The 16,102-nt window shown below is 35.5% G+C and overlaps 1 protein-coding gene across 5 annotated transcripts in view; it reads left to right on the plus strand.

Moving 5' to 3' along the window:
• Positions 1 to 16,102, plus strand: part of FAT1 (FAT atypical cadherin 1) — a 104,492-nt gene that overhangs the window by 27,773 nt on the left and 60,617 nt on the right. For all 5 annotated transcript variants that reach the window (XM_088163473.1, XM_088163474.1, XM_014873507.2 and 2 more), the window contains exon 3: positions 9,012 to 9,326. In XM_088163473.1, coding sequence (XP_088019599.1) covers positions 9,012 to 9,326 — 315 coding nt within the window. The remainder of the gene's footprint in view (positions 1 to 9,011; positions 9,327 to 16,102) is intronic.

Consider the following 16,102-nt stretch of genomic DNA (forward strand, 5'->3'; position numbering starts at 1 on the left):
TCCTCTACTCTGTTTAAGGGTGGGTTCTATGTGCCTTGGAGTGATATTCTTCCCCTTCCATCTCCCTGAAATTGGAATAACTAGTCCCTGGAAAGAAAGAAAACGGTGGTGGACTGCACATGTTTAAGTTCTTGTTACTACTGTAGTTCCATCAACTTACTGATATTGATAATGAAACTTTCACTATATAGATATTTGAAACTTTCCAGGCCTTGATTTGCTAGAAAATGAACAATTCGTCCTTGAAACAGCAACAGGAGTTGCTTTCCATTTAAGAGCTCTAGCTGAGCATGATTTCTCATCTGGTAGTACACAAGGCACAACCTGAAATGTGTGTAGCTTTCTATGTGAAAGAGCTATAAACAAAATTTAATTACATTTTCTGGAATCTGCCCTTATACATGCTGACAAAAGACTTGTAGTTCTAGTATGATACTTTCACCTTATTTTAAGTACTTTTTTTGTAGCTTTTCCTGAGAGAGATTTTTCTGTGCTCTCTCTGAAGCTGAAATACTGAAGTTTAAGTTTTTTCCTTGCCCTTCTTACAATGAAGAAATTTCTTCATTATAAATAAGAAATGTTATATGTGAATATAATGTTATAAAAGTGAATTTCAACCACTTAATAGTAACTTATTGAATATTTAAAGAAATAAATGTGCAAAATCTATAAAATATATGTGACAGGCATTGATTTTTAGAGTGAATGTTTATATTGATTATATTGTTTGTATTGTAAGTTAGACAATATTATTTTGGAGTACATGAGAAAACCTTTGGTTGGTTGGTGGGTTTTTGGTTGACTTTTTTTTCCCCTAACATTAAAATGTAATTAATCAGAATGCATGTAAAAGTTAAAGCACCGAACTAATAAAAAAGTAAATCAGAATGTGTTAATTTGCATTTCAGCTTAGGTAAAACAGAAGAATTTCTGAGTGGTTGAAAAGAAAAAAATGAACTGTTTTAAACTAGACTGAATCATTAGTTTTGCATATTCATATGCTTTAGACATGTTTGCAGACAAGTCACCTCTCTTTGAGGTATGGAAAACACAGTATTGATGGTTTGCTGCCAGGTTAAAGTCTTTCTGTCTTTGCCTAATTAATGCTTCTGGAGAAGAGGCAAAAGAGAAAATCAGCGAGCATCTCTTGTTCATGTGTGATTCAAAGGCAAGCAATAGTTGCTAAAACTTTTTGCTCTTCTTCAGTGCTGCAAGCAAGGATTATTTATATTCTGAAACAGTACAGTTTAGTCTGCGTCAGTCTTCAAATGCAAGAACTCTGATATGAGTAGCTTGCATTGTCAGTGATAAGCCTAAAATTGCTATGGACATGAAGCAAATCATATTTCTTTGGTTGGCTTTTGCACTTTGTTCCATAGGGGCATAATCATGTAATGCTTCCTGTTCAGAGTGCACACGCAATAAAAGTAAGGAACTTTTCCAGCTCAGCTTATTTGTCGAAAATAATACTTTTCTTAAAATAAGAGATTGTATATACTTTTAGAAAGTTCCCACTGCCTGCCACAGGTCTTTAATATTTCAAGAGTTAGAGTGCAGTGCCTGTCTTGGCATTCTTCTGTATTTATAGAGTGGATGAACTGACATTTCACTTTTGCAAAAGAAATCTCATTCCATTCCTTCTTTAGAAGGAGATTGTTTCATGGAGTTACTAGGATGGAGATTTTGGTCTTTTCAGCTGATGTTTTTATGTACTGAATAGTTTGTTGTCTCTGTGGCAGGACATACATAAAATTTTCAATGCTTAAAGATAGTTGGTTTGTATAAAATTAGGGCTGATGTGATACTGTGCTGTTTTGGTTTTACTAAGTGGTTATTTATTACACTTGAGCGATCAAATACTATTAAATTTTGTTGACATTAGCATTGGATGCTATTTTAGAAGCATGGTGGGCTTAAGATTTAGTTGTCTCTTACACACTGGTGCTTGGTAGAGGCCTGAGTTACAGTAGCACAGTGGCCTCAGGGAAAGAAAATTTTTTTTTTCTTCAGAGTTCAATAGGTTACATGTTTCGAAACCTTCAAATTATAAAACACTTTATGGTATGTAGGGTTGTGACTGCTGCTTCAAGGCATTTCCCAATGTCAGATTATAGTCGTGACCAGAAGTTTCAGAAGTTATCAGAAGCAAGTTGAGAAGTTAACAGAAACACAGATAGAGGGTTTTTTTAATTGCTGAAAAAGTTGAAAGAATCTGAGCTATGACAGTGGCCACAATTAGTATTACAGATGGGTGTAGCACTTGTAAATAGTGCAATCTAGTCTGTTGTAGTCTGTTTGATCTTGCATGGGTAGATACTATAACTATTAATAAATGCACTCTTTTCTCCAAGTCACCTTCCTTCTTCTTAGCATTTCTGACAGGGATCATGAAGTGGAGGGGAAGAAAAATAAAAAGCTGCTATGTGTGACACGCAGGAGCACACAGGGTTGCACTTGCCAACTGTCCTGATTTGACAGTGCCTCTAGAAGTTACTCAAGGGGAAAAGGAGGGTAAAAGAGAGTGGACGTGTTCCTCTTTAAGGCCTCTGGGGTCTGCTAAGAAGCAGACAAGCACTGCATCTTTTCCTATGCAGATGCTCTTTCCTGGTTTCTTTTGGGGGCGGATTTTTGAGGGGTGGGGGACTATTTGTTTTTTGGTTCTGTTTTTTTTTTTAATCCTGTCTTCTCTGCTATAGCCTCTGTATTTATACAGCCCAGGAAAATGCTAATCATGTCATGGTAGATAATAATGTAAGAAAAAAAATCTAGGAAAAATAGAGCATATAAGAAGAGATGAATAGGAAGTAATTTGTGTTCGTCTGTGTTTGATCTGGATATGTTTGAAAAACTGCACTGTCGTTAACAAAGTATGGGTTAGAATAGATGCTATTTTAAATAAAATGAGCTGCACAAAAAATGAAGAATTAAAAACACCAGCTTTATAAAATGTTTTTCTGGCCTATTCTGGCCGTGCAGTTATGAAAGTTTTAGTAACAACCTCAAAACTCTCTGTTCTGAATTGTATAACATTAGAAGCCAAAGTATGATAGTGTTATATTAAACAAGACTTTACTTTGGAAGGTAGCCAAACCACTAACAAATGAGACTGATGTGACTCTTTCTTTGTTTTAACAACAGCTTAAGCAAAGTTTCACAAAATACAAAACAGAAATTTTAGAGAAACTGGCCAGTAGACTTTTGAGAGCTGGGATCCTTTGGACCCTTGTTCACATAATAATTTCTGGAAAATCTGTACATTGCCTATCTTGAGGTAGCAGAGATTCACGTAGTAAACTGCAGTATGTGCTGAGCAATTTTCTCTCTAATTTAAAAGAGTGTGCAGGCCGTAGTGATAGCTTACCCTGCAGTGACTTGCTGTTTGTTTAGAATTCAGGACAGTGGCTGTCTGGGTTAGTGTGCTGGCAGTCGGGTGCCATTGAGAACAGCATGTCTCTGTGTTTATAACAGGTTTAATCCACTGGCTTTTAAAACTTTGATTTGAATTTGTTGGTTGTTGAAGGTCATATTTGATCAAAACTCTTGTTTGTGAAATTCATAAAGTATTGCTTTCCCCCTAGCCCCCGAATGGCTTTTAAAGCAGCTGAAGAAGCTTTTTGATTTACCCAACTTATTACAAGTTAGATTAATTGAGTTTGTAATCAGATTTCAAGCATCATGTTCCAGGCCAGGGATTTCTTAGTTTGTTTCAAATGTCATTCCCGGGGCAAATTCTGCTAAACTGCATTTTCATGCTTTGCTGAGAAATGATTGCAGGTTTTGATTTCCATTATGGAATCATTAATATTGTTAATTAGAGTTCTTATGGATAAGCACACTTAAGGAGGATCATCCCTGGGAATTGAGAGTATTATAGTTTGAGTATTTGTTAATTAGATAAAATTGGCATATGTAAGAGTGTCAGATTTGAGGTGTATTTTATGCTTATTTTTGTTTTTAAGAGTGACTTCGGTTGTAGTGATTTGTGCTGTGGGATTTAAACTGGGGGAGAAGTGTTGGTTCTTGTTGAGAGTGGATTTACTGTTTTGACTTTTTCCTCAGTGGCTGTATTCATAAACCATCCTGTTCCTCCACATTAAATTCTGTCCAAATAATATTCTACAGTAGCCACTTAGGACTTCTGCCTTCCTTTAATAAAATTGATAGAAAAGTCCTACTGCATTGAGTGGGAACAATATCTAGTTTAAAATTTCAGACATATGAATATTGTAAAATCAGTTCTGATGTCCTCTTGCAGATGACAGAAACATTTCATCAGAGCTCTTTTGTGCTCCCCTCTGGTGGTTAGTGACTGAGTTTAAATTTCTTTTTATCCTGACTACCTGAAAGGCTTCAAGACTGCACAGCCAGTCAAGTGAAAAATGCTTTTAAAATCCTCATTTCACCTTATATTTTGAATAACAATGTTTGCAAGTCTTTGGGATTATCTATCATACAGGCAAAAGATGCGTTAGTAGACTTCTCAACTTGTTTTGCTGCATAAAAATCAAATGGTTTGAAAGTTAAAATTAGCCAACAGCCTCAGCATAGAGTATGGATGGGAAATCTGCTGATTAAAGATATTCCGTGAATGGGAGAAGAGTTAGAGCAGAGATGGAGCTTTTACAGCATTGACAATACTGTAGAGGTACTTAAGGTGTATTCCTTAAATGCGCCTTGCATCATTTGAAAAAAAAGGAAAAAATCTTTCTAGGAGCCAAAACATGCTGTTGAAACTGATGATATGATCAACACCTTTGTGATGCTTAATGGATCTAGAAGTTTGCAAGATTAAAACAAATTAACTCTTACTAGATTGGAACTCCTATATCAAACAGAAATAATAAAACAATCAGTTTTTTCTGTTACCTTGAGAGCACTGGAACTAGAAATCAGTGAATTTAAAAACTCCACAAGTGCTGAGTGGTGGCTTTCAGGCAGCATACAATCTTATGCTGCCCTAGTATGTTAAATAGGCTACTGTAGTCAACATTTGCAAGGGCAGAAAACTGGGACAAGGACCAATGGAACTTTAAAGGATTGGTTCTAGACCTGTGATTTGGTAGGAGAATGATTATTATCATTGTTAAAAAAAGTAATCAGTCGAATCCTTTGAGCTTTTGTTCCTTAGAAGGTATAGTAGGATGCTGAAGTTTTCATGCAATTTTATTCATTATTGTTGCATAGAAATTAGAAATTAATCTATTAGTGTTCTCATAGGCAAAATCAGGAAAGATTTTGTGTTAAACTTGCAGGAGCAATTTCAACTAGATTAATGACAATAGGATGGTGTTTTGTAATTACTGATGTAAGATCATATTGTTGAGGGGGCAGAGAAAAAGCTGAAGTAATTCATACAGGTATGTGTGTTTAGTTTTGATTTTGTGACATAAAAGCTGATATAGAACCAGAAGAAATTCAAATTTTGATTGTCTGAGCCTACCCCCACTCCTAGATGTGTGCTGGATTAGTACAACTGTTCAGTTTTATTGCTGGGTTCGAACATCAGGAAGAAAGCTGAGTCATTGATAGACCAGTCATCCCTTCCCTTGCTGTTGCCTGCAGCTTTGAGTGATGAGGAGAGATGGGTGTGGTGGCCTCTCCTCCATAGCCCTCAATATGTGAGGGGTGAATGGAAAATCTAGTTCCCTCTTTTCCTGTTGCCTTTTGCATAGCTTTTATGGAGGAATGTTATTTTGAGTCTTCATTTTTGATATTGTCAAAGTAATCCACTTACCTGTGATGCCTGTCTCTAGTAATCATGGAATTGTAGAATAGGTTGAGTTGGAAAGAGCCCTAAAGTTCATCTAGTTCCAGCTCTGTGCCCATGGGCAGAGACACTTTTCACTAGACCAGGGTATTTAAAGACCTATCCAAGCTGGCCTTGAACACTTCCAGGGGTGGGACATTCACAAATACAAATAAAAGTTTCCCAGTTTGCTTACTCATACCTCTCTATAGCATCTATTTTAAACTGGGTTCTTTATGCCTTAAAAAAAAAAAAATCAGAAATTAACCTATTGATTAGCGTTAAAAAGTTAGGTAGATATTTTTGCATAGCTGACTGATCATAAAATTGTTTTCCTGGATACTTTTCATTTCAGATTGGAATTATAAAGGCCACATAAACAAAAAGTGTTCACCCTAAAATTCAGGATCGGTTGAGTGAGAAACATAAGAAAAATGGAAAAGCAATGACCTGTTACTTTGACTTTGGCATGCTTAGAGTGTGAGTGCCCATGTGGGAAAATCAGGACATTCTGAAAGCCAGAGGTATCCTATTGGGGAATCTGTGTTACATGATGCATCCAGTGGTCAGATCATCAGACAGATCTAAACCTTTTATTGAACACTCTGCATAGTCTATATAAGTTTTCCCGTGTATTTCTTTCTGAGATACTATTTTTTGGGTGTTGTACTTTTTTTTTTCCTCTTCATCCTGTGTGATGGATATGACTTAAGGGAATGGACATTTGAGACTGATACACTAAAAAGCAAAATAGGTTCAGTCATCCTTTTACTTGAGGAGGGCTTTGATAACTAGAGAGGTAGAATTTGTTAGGTGAGCAGATTTCAGGAAGTGAGCTTCATTTCCAGAAGAATCTCTTTTTATCTTTCTTTAGAATCAGCCAAGGCTATGTTAAAATTGATCTGCCACTTCTGATGCAGCTACTGTTTAGAAAGTGGGAGGTGTAAAATGAAAACAGTTGCTCTTTTCAGCATGAATCACAAGCAATAAAGCAGCATTGCTGGAACCCTTGCTAGGAGGGAATTAATACAATCCAGTCTTCTCTTTGGTAGGACAAGAAGGGTTTACAGAATTTTCCAAGGCATACATAGAGTCTATCCCAGATTAAATGCTTGTATGCTACATCCAGCATTTAGATTTAGGAGTGAGGCCACAGTAAGTAACAAATTTGTTTACTCTCAAGCAAGTCTCCTGGCTGAGGTTGAGTCATGCAAAAAATGTACCATGAGTTACAAAGTAGAATCTGCGTAACTGAGAGCTCAAGGCTGTGTCCATTATTAAGACCAAATTTATGCAGAAACCAGTGCACAAATCTAGTGACTTCTGGATAGTATTATCTTTCTGTATTAATAGTAAAACTGTCATCAAACAAAATATAAATACTGAGGCAGAGAGACTGGAAATGGAAAATATCTGTATTAATTAACACCTGAACTTAGTTGTTGATGATATTCTGCAAAAACATAAAAAAAGGAAATTATGAATCCAGTAGTTTATTTTCAGGAAAACTTTCATAGACTGCATGTAATGCATGTATATTTTGAAATTGCAGTGCTCCTCCTTTTTATCCCAGTTCTGTAGCCTTTGACACTGTATTAAACCAATTTCCACACTGACATCTGGTGGTAGTTCTGAAACGCTATGTTGCTTGGAATGCTATATATGGGAATTTGCAGGTCTAAGCATGAGTTTTAATCCCCTTCAGCCCTTCTGAAGTGATCTTATTGACATCTTGAAATTTTAAATTGTCATGGTCAGACTTTATGCAGCTTCTCACAAGGCAAAGAAAGTAATGAATAAATAAGTAAATGCTTCATATTTTGCTCAGTCAGTGTAATGTATTTTAAAAAACGTCTGTAGTGTGTGAAGGGCACAATACTTGTAGTTAATTCCTTTCCCAAAGTACTCCTGTGAAAATGGAGACGTATTTTTATTGATGGTGTGTATATCTAAGTATATCCACATATATGTATCTGTGTGAAGTAAATGAGCTCAGTAGAAGTGCCACATCATGCATACTCACATGATATGGCTTTATCTTGAGTCCAAAACTTGCTGTCATGGTGATAGTTTGACTCATCTTGGCTCCACTCCCAATTAGTCCTGGTGTCTGAGTTTGTAACAAATAGTAAGAGCCATGACAAAGCCCTTCAAAATTTCCTCTGAAATGGCTGCAAGGGCTTACTCTCTTCCTCATCCTGGCATGTATCAGGTTGATTTTACGTTCTATTACGAAAATATCTCAAATCAGACACCCTGTAGGAGTGATTGGATCAGGAAATGGAAAGTGGGGAAGTTTTACTGTGCCATGGCTCCATGACTCTATTTAATAGTCATCCCCTATCTTATGGGTTATGCCATACCCCTCATACCCTTTTGGCATGTGCATAATGTGACTGTACCTATAGAGTAAGCTGCTTATAAAAATGAAGTTGTATTTCTTCATGCTGTATAAATTCTTTAGTCAGTTCTGGCTTAGATAATCTCTGTAGGCTGAGCAGACAGCTCTTTATTAAGTTTGTGAATTGTATAGTAGTTCCTTATTTGGTAATTCATTTTATGTTTGTAAGATTGAGCAGATTTTTGCCCCTGCTTTTGCTGCCTTCCATTTCAAGAGTAATGGCAACCATTGGTTTGTCCTAATGTGGCAAAAGTTAACTTTGGCATAACTTTTGTTTTCTCTTCTGTGACATGTCTTTGTGAACATAAATCAGCACATTAAGAAAGATCAGTCAAATAATTCATTTGGGTACAGAGATAAAAATATTTCACATTTAATAGTTGCTGATTAATATGAATAATAGTAAAGAGGTCAAGAGTTTGGCATCTAAACTGGATAGTTTAATATGGTACAAAATTTACTGTAATGAATAAAGAGGGTTGCTCAAGTCCCCAAAGATTGTGAATTACATATTTGATTTAATCTTTCAGGCAAAACTGGTTTTATGAATAGTGCTAACTGGTCTGATGTATTTCAAAATATGTTTGAAAGGAAATCAATTAATACATTGTTTTAATATGGATGCATAATTGCTGAAAACTGTTATAGTAGTTTTATTTTTTGTAATTTTATTTTTGGACTTTGGATTGGCCTTAATATATTTGTGTGTGTTTATTAGCCCGCACTGTAGAATCAAAATTAGTTATTTTTAACTTGTATTCATTTTGATTTATTAATTTATTTAAACTTATTGCTTACTGTATTTTTACACTTTTCTGCATACTTACTGAGCATTTTCTACTTATCTTTCTTCCTATTAAACAGGTATTATTGAGACTGCAGATCACCTGGATCGTGAGACCACTTCGCATTACTGGCTTACTGTTTATGCAACAGACCAAGGCGTTGTGCCTTTATCATCTTTCATTGAAATCTACATAGAAGTTGGGGATGTTAATGATAATGCTCCTCAGACCACAGAACCAGTTTATTACCCAGAGGTCATGGAAAACTCACCTAAAGATGTATCTGTCATTCAGATTGAGGCATTTGATCCAGATTCCAGCTCAAATGAAAAATTAACCTACAAGATTACAAGTGGAAATCCCCAGGGATTCTTCTCAATAAACCCCAAAACTGGTAAGTGCAATACAGTGTTTTATTTTATGTATTAATAAATTAATGTATTTGCATAAACCAGGTGAAATCAAAATCTTTGGTTTAACATTGAAAATATGCTCTCACAATAGCTGGAGTTAAGCAGGTGTCTTGGGCTGTGTCAATATTAGTAAGTAATACACACATGTAGGAAAGGATATGAGTGAAGCACTTGGTTCAAAGTACTTGACATCCACATCAGGCATGTTTTGTGAAAGCTTACTTCTTAGTAGCTCCACTCCAGACTGGTCAACGTCCATGCATTTTTATAGTGCAGTAAGTATACAGTAAAACCCCTTATTTTAGTTTAGTTCCATCCAAGTTGTTTTTAGTTGTCTTCAGAGTTTCGTGCATAGTTGGTTTTTTTTGCCGGGCCTTTTAAATTTTTTTTTTTGGGGGGGTGGGCAGGGAGGGGTGTTGTATTAGTCTAAGCAAAATAAGCCATTTATTACTTGCAGACTCACTTGTCCCACAGTCAGAAGGTACTTTCTTTGTAATGAACTATTGCTGCTGCTAGAAATACATAATTGGGAGGATTATTTTCAGGTATGGTTTTTATGCAATGAAAAGAAAGAGTCTGAGTTCACTGGCTATTTAGAACGTTTCAGATTTCAGAAAAAAAACACCAAGTTTTAGCAGGGGAGTACAAACACAAGAACCAGGTAACCTTTTAGTAACTGAATTGCAGATACATATGAAAGGTATGTAGGACAGACGGATAGGAAGTAAAATAATCAGTCTTAACTGAAGCTACCCACTAATTTTGAAAATATTTTAAGCATTGCTTATCATCACTTCCTTCTGAATGTGGAGAAAATAATACATATGCTGGATGTTTTTCCCACATTATTAGAGAAGAGCTTGGGGTTTTTTGCCAGGTTGTGCCCAACTTAGCTTTTCATATGTTGTCTTTAGGTATTATTTCACAGTGAAAATTATGAGATGCTTCTGATTCACTCAACCAGATGATTTTTCTCAGAATTCAGAGAGTTTTAGATTAGAGGTCCTGCAGAGGTGTAGTGAGTGATTTTAATCTATTACAAACTCAGTATGTAGAAGAGAGCAATAGAAGCTTTATTAATTTAGCTCTTGCCCATTCATGGATGCAATTTCAGGGGACTTAAAGGAGCAAAAATAGAGTGAAAAATATACATTTTGAAGGCTGTGGCCTTCATTTTGGTTTGTTGTTATTTCAGCTCAAGTTATGAAAGACTTGTTTGCTTTATCAATTGCAATTGCTGTGTCAGCAAAGCTCTTAGTGCAGACACAGGTATGTTATTTGGGTTATTTCTGCCATTAATTTCTTTGCCAGCATGTGCTGTATCTGTGAAAACACTGCTAAGAGGGATATATGAAATAACTACAGCAACAGAAGACATTTAGTATAATTAAAGCCTTCATCTAAACACTATATTTACAAAATGTTGGTTTTAGGGAAAATGTAGCCTAAGTAAAACAAGAAAAATCCAACCACAGTCTTGTAGAGTAAATGCAGGAAGTGTTTGTATACTGTATTTCTATTTGGTTTACTCTGTGTCTCTGTTTTCTCTCATTTTACATGATGTAAAGGAAAAGAATCTGCTTTTTTATCTACTTCCTTGCCCTTTCTGATTTTGAAAAGTCCTATTGTCTGCCACTTTGATATTTTTTGTTGTCTCAATATAATGCTGATAAAATAGGAATAAAATTGCCTGTGGGTTGGCTGGAGAAAAATGAGTGACTGCAGTATTCAAATTGCAAAGGAACATAAATGCTACCTCCGTTAATTTAATCATCAATTCATATAATTGGCCAGTTATTTTTGGTTATTGTTTCCAAAAATATTCCTGCAGGTCATTTTCTCTTCCTCCTTCATCTGTTCTTTTCCTCCCCTTTCTGCCCCCTGTATCATCAGGTGGCATTTTCAAAGTGTGATTTGAAAAAAGACACTTCTGTACCTCTGTTGCCAAAGTTTTGACATAAAGAAATGTCTTTATTCCTATTTAATGGGTAGAAGAATTAGGACACTGGGAGATTGTGACTTGTCTTCAGCCAGAGTTTGCAGTTTTCCATGTCAGTAGCTTACTATGATCTCATTTATGTTGGAAAGGGACCTGGAGAGACATCTCAACATACTAGATGGTGAAGGGATAAGGAACACTTAATAGAAAAGGAATAAAGATTTTCTGTCAAGAGAGTTTCATACCTGCCTTTATTGTAGCATGCGTACAGTAGAAGCAAGCAGTGAGATTCGCAGTCCTTCTCAGCTTGGTGTTAAAGCAAAATAAAAAGGGCAACTGGAAATAATTTAAATAATTATATTTTAGAACACAAGCACTGGGAATAAAAGAATCTCTCTCTGATTTACATTCAGCAGAAGAAAATTATTTTTGCCCTCAATATAGTTAGGTATTCACTTACTGTGTGCCATTCATACCACCCTTCATCGGTGCCTATTACTGTTAAAATTGTGATGCTAGGTAGACATGCTTCTAGACAGACATCTTAAACATAGTGGTAGGAAAAAGGTGGGCAGAGGAGAGAAGGGAAACTTATTCCTAGAGTGCACTCAGATAATTCAATGGATATTAAAAAGCTAAATCATATATATATTGTCTCCCTATTCAGTAGGATCCTGAATTGCATCTGCTCTAAAGGGCCATACTATATATGTACAATATACATATTCTGTACAATGACCAGTTTGAAACTGTTAGTTTGCAGGGGGCAATAACACAGTAGTCGAGTTTTGACTGAAGTTACCAGGTTCATAAATTCTCAAGTCTCTCTTCCATCTATTAGATATTGAATATATTTAATCTGAATAGATCTTATTTGGTGTGAAAGTGTTTTCAATAGAATTAACATGTTAAGGAGTTGAAAAAAACACTTTAAAATACACTGGTTATTGTTCTAGTTATAACACAGTGCATTTTATCTTCCCTGATCAAGTAGAAGAGGGCTCAGCTGAAGAGTACATTTGACTAGAATTGGAGTAATCGAGTCCTGTCTTTTTTGCTTATGTGTGTATATTATCGTTGTTATACACTGTGAAGTTATGACACTATAAGGTATTTGTCCAAGGAAGAGAAACTTTCCTCAGAGCCCCAAGTTTCCCTTCCAGCCACAGGGGAGATAAGGCTGGAATATGAATCAAGTCCTTTTAACTGTATCCTGTTGTAACATCAAAAGTGACAGTATGAGTTAAGTAGGTGCTGTTGTGCATCCCCAAAGATGGATTGAGGGCTCTAATGGCATTCAGTTCAAGTCAACTAAAAGCTAGTGTTGGGATTCTTAAAGTAAGTGTTAAAAATACTTTTCAATTGGTAATGTTATTATCTCTTTTCCTGGTCAAGGACCCATTGTTTCCTTTCTCTTTATAAAATTTAATGCTATGGTATTGTTGTCCATGGCTAGAATTCCCACACATAGTAGTAGTATGGATTATAAATAGAAACAACCTACATGTAACCTGTATCAAGTGAAACAGTGCATTCTGTTTTCCTGAGGTAGCTGATGCATTTCTAGAATTTTATGGACTTCAGACTAAGATGTCTGTGTCTTAATGCAATAATCCTGAATTTTTAGAAATTGAAAATTTAGCTATTCACTGACATGCATCTTTGTAGGATATATATCATCTTTCATAAAAAGATTTCTTTTCATTACAAGAGCTACTGACTGACTGATCTGTTTCTTCGAAATGCTACTGGCTTAAGAAGTATCTGCATGCTTCTTACTGCAATCTGTTTCCAAGTATCCCCTTCAGTAAGTTTTCACTGACACTTAAAAATGTCTTATATTTCAAATAATTCTAAAATAACTTAAGGAAGCACTGCTAAGTTTTTCTTTGCGTGCTATTTCACTTCTTGGAACAGGATATATAACAGGACATTTTGTAATCTTTTCACATATAATTGGTCTTTCATGAAAGTAAATGAAATAACATTTTATTTGTCTTTAGAGTTTCCATGTAATGAAAAGAAAGTGCTGTACATTTGAGATGTCCAGGTAGAATAAAAATAGCTATCATAATATTATTTGCCAGAAAGAATGAGAGCAAAGATTTAATTCCACAACTTTTCATGCTCAATCTGTAGACAAACATGCAAATTATAATAACTACTTTATATCGCTTAACTTCTTGTGACATAGCTTGTAATTTAATACAGAAGTAATTGACAAAGTGGAAGCGTTGCAACTCATGTTAATACGTTTAGGTGGAAAGAGTTGAAGTTGCACTATTTGATAGCTGTTCTGAACACATGTCCTGGGACTCTGTGGTTAATCTCAGCACTTAACACTAGAGCTATTGCACTGAGGCTCAGAAAAGATTTGCACATTTAGCAGCACTCATGTACAGCAAAGGATTATATAGCAGTAAACAAGTTCTGGGATTTGTGCTTTGGAGTTCAAAATACATGTACAATGCTTTTATAGGCACATGTAATACATATGGTATATATAATAGTGGTTTAGTACTAATGCTGTTTCTTGCAGGTGTGGTTTATTTGCTTGTGAGCTATTTGGTTACATGTAGAACTGATAAGTTTTACATATGATAGATGTAAACTCCATGGCTGTATTTACAAAATACAATTGATTATTTCACTGTTAGAAGAGAAACATTGAGTTGTTTATTCCAATGTCAACACAGTCATAAATTTTTCTACTCAATATTTTCCCTCATCTTTGCACCTTTCATATGACGATATCTTAATTTGCTTTTTTGCTTTTGAAAAGTGTCGGAAGGATGACACTTGATAGCAGAATTGCTTTCTTAGAGAAAGTAGAACAGGTAATTAGTATGGCATCTACAAGTAATAGCTGATGATACCATTGTATGTAAGTGTGAATTTATGAGTTAATGAATTATGATTTTATAATTTCTAATCTATTTGAATTTAGAAATGGATCTGTTAGTGCCTATTCAAGAGTTATTGTATTCATTTTACTAAAAGCTTTCAATCAAACTATGTAATTTCTTTCTGAGGAGGATAAGGCTTGCATGAAATATGAGCTTTTTGTTGCACCCAGTAAGAATTGTAAGGGTGGTTTGCAAACTAGCTCCCCAATTGAAAATGTGTGCTTACAGTTCCCCAGAATGACATTATCAACCAAATTATTTTCCTATCATTGTTTCCTGTTTTGTATTTTTCTTCTAGCTTTACTTTTTAAATTGGGGGATGACAAACATCATGTGAAATTAGAACAAAGGTATTAACTTTTAAATGACTAACAATAACTCAGCAAGTGATATGTAAAACATGGAAATTGAAGAGCTAGGGAAAACTTCCTTAATTGCTGCAGAACTAGACATTAGACTTAACTCTCTCTAAACCAAAAAGCTTACTGAATTCCCTGAACTCTGTATCAGTTTATTTGGATGAAATAGTTTTGCTGTGCCATGTTTTTTTTAAATATGGCTGCTTCTCAGTGTTACAGGCTCTATATTATGAATACCTCAAAGATTGTGGAGTTAAGGTGCCTGAAAGAAAGTTACACTGCTTTGTAAGTAGCAGCATGCACACTAGAACAGCAAAATCTGCATATGCATAGTAAAAGGAGTTCCAGCTCTCCTTAGTATTACTGAGCAAACAAATGGAATCCTAACCAGGTATCCATATGGGGTCCTTATACTCTTTTATTATTACCGTGCACATATTTTCAGGCTAGAAATAATTTCTGATCTTTAGCCCATTTGGTATGCTTCTTTCCTCTTCCCTAGGCCTTCTGCCACGTTTGTTGTGCCAACCAGATTTGGCTTGGGGAGGGAATCAGGGCTGGGTAGCAAAAACCACTTTCTTGAGAAGTCATGCCTTACCTCAGAAATTTAAAGCAATAATAACAAAGGAGGAAGAGAGGTGCCGAATATTGCACTGTACAGTTTTGTTTCAGATTGGCAGAAATGCTGATCACAAAAGTATAGCTTTCTATATTTTTAATAAAACTTGGTATGAAAGTGATGCATACTTCTGAAAACTAGACTTGGGTTCACAACCTGGACAGGAGAATGCCAAAATAAATCTTGAATTGTAAATTTTCCCATACTTAGGTTTTGCAGGTGTAAATTGCATGACCTAATTACTTGGGAGTGCTGTAAATATATATTAATTTATATATGAAGTGCTTTGGTATTATTATGAGACTATTGTGGACATACCTTTGAGGAATTTAGTAATCCTATGGTGTAGGAGATACTCCATTTAGATAAGGATATTAGTTTGGGAATTCAGCAGAAGCTTTCAGTAACTCCTGTTTCAGAACATAACTGTATCCTGTTCATTTTACACAGTAAGCCTTAAAGCTCTGTGTGTGTGTGTGTGTGTGTGTCTGTCTGATTTGGAGACTGAAGTGAAATGGGAAATGGGTACAGCTGCAAACAACTTCCATGGGTTTCCGATAACACTGGAGAAATACTTAGTGAGGAAATGAAGGGTCAGTGACCACAGAGTAGTATTGGCTTCACTTTAACAAAGGAAATCTTTGTTGCTTAACTACTTGTGGGTTTTAATCCCAATTGACGTAATACTTTGGAATTGGATAAAACCAGTGTTAGTATATTGCACGCTTACATGATTTAAAATCAAATAAAGATCAAAATGCTGAATTTTTTGTGTAACTTCTGTAGCTGGCAAGCAGTGCCAGGCTCAATTATTGTTCACTTATGTCACACAGCTCGAAGTGTGTGTAGCAGCCTCCATGTGCTCAAGTGTTTACCTGTGGCATGCAGAGAAAGTAAAGTTTGATTATACGGTCTCTAGAACAGATTTTTTTCT

Source organism: Sturnus vulgaris, chromosome 4 (assembly GCF_052056855.1).
Source record: "Sturnus vulgaris isolate bStuVul1 chromosome 4, bStuVul1.hap1, whole genome shotgun sequence".
NCBI lineage: Eukaryota > Metazoa > Chordata > Aves > Passeriformes > Sturnidae > Sturnus > Sturnus vulgaris.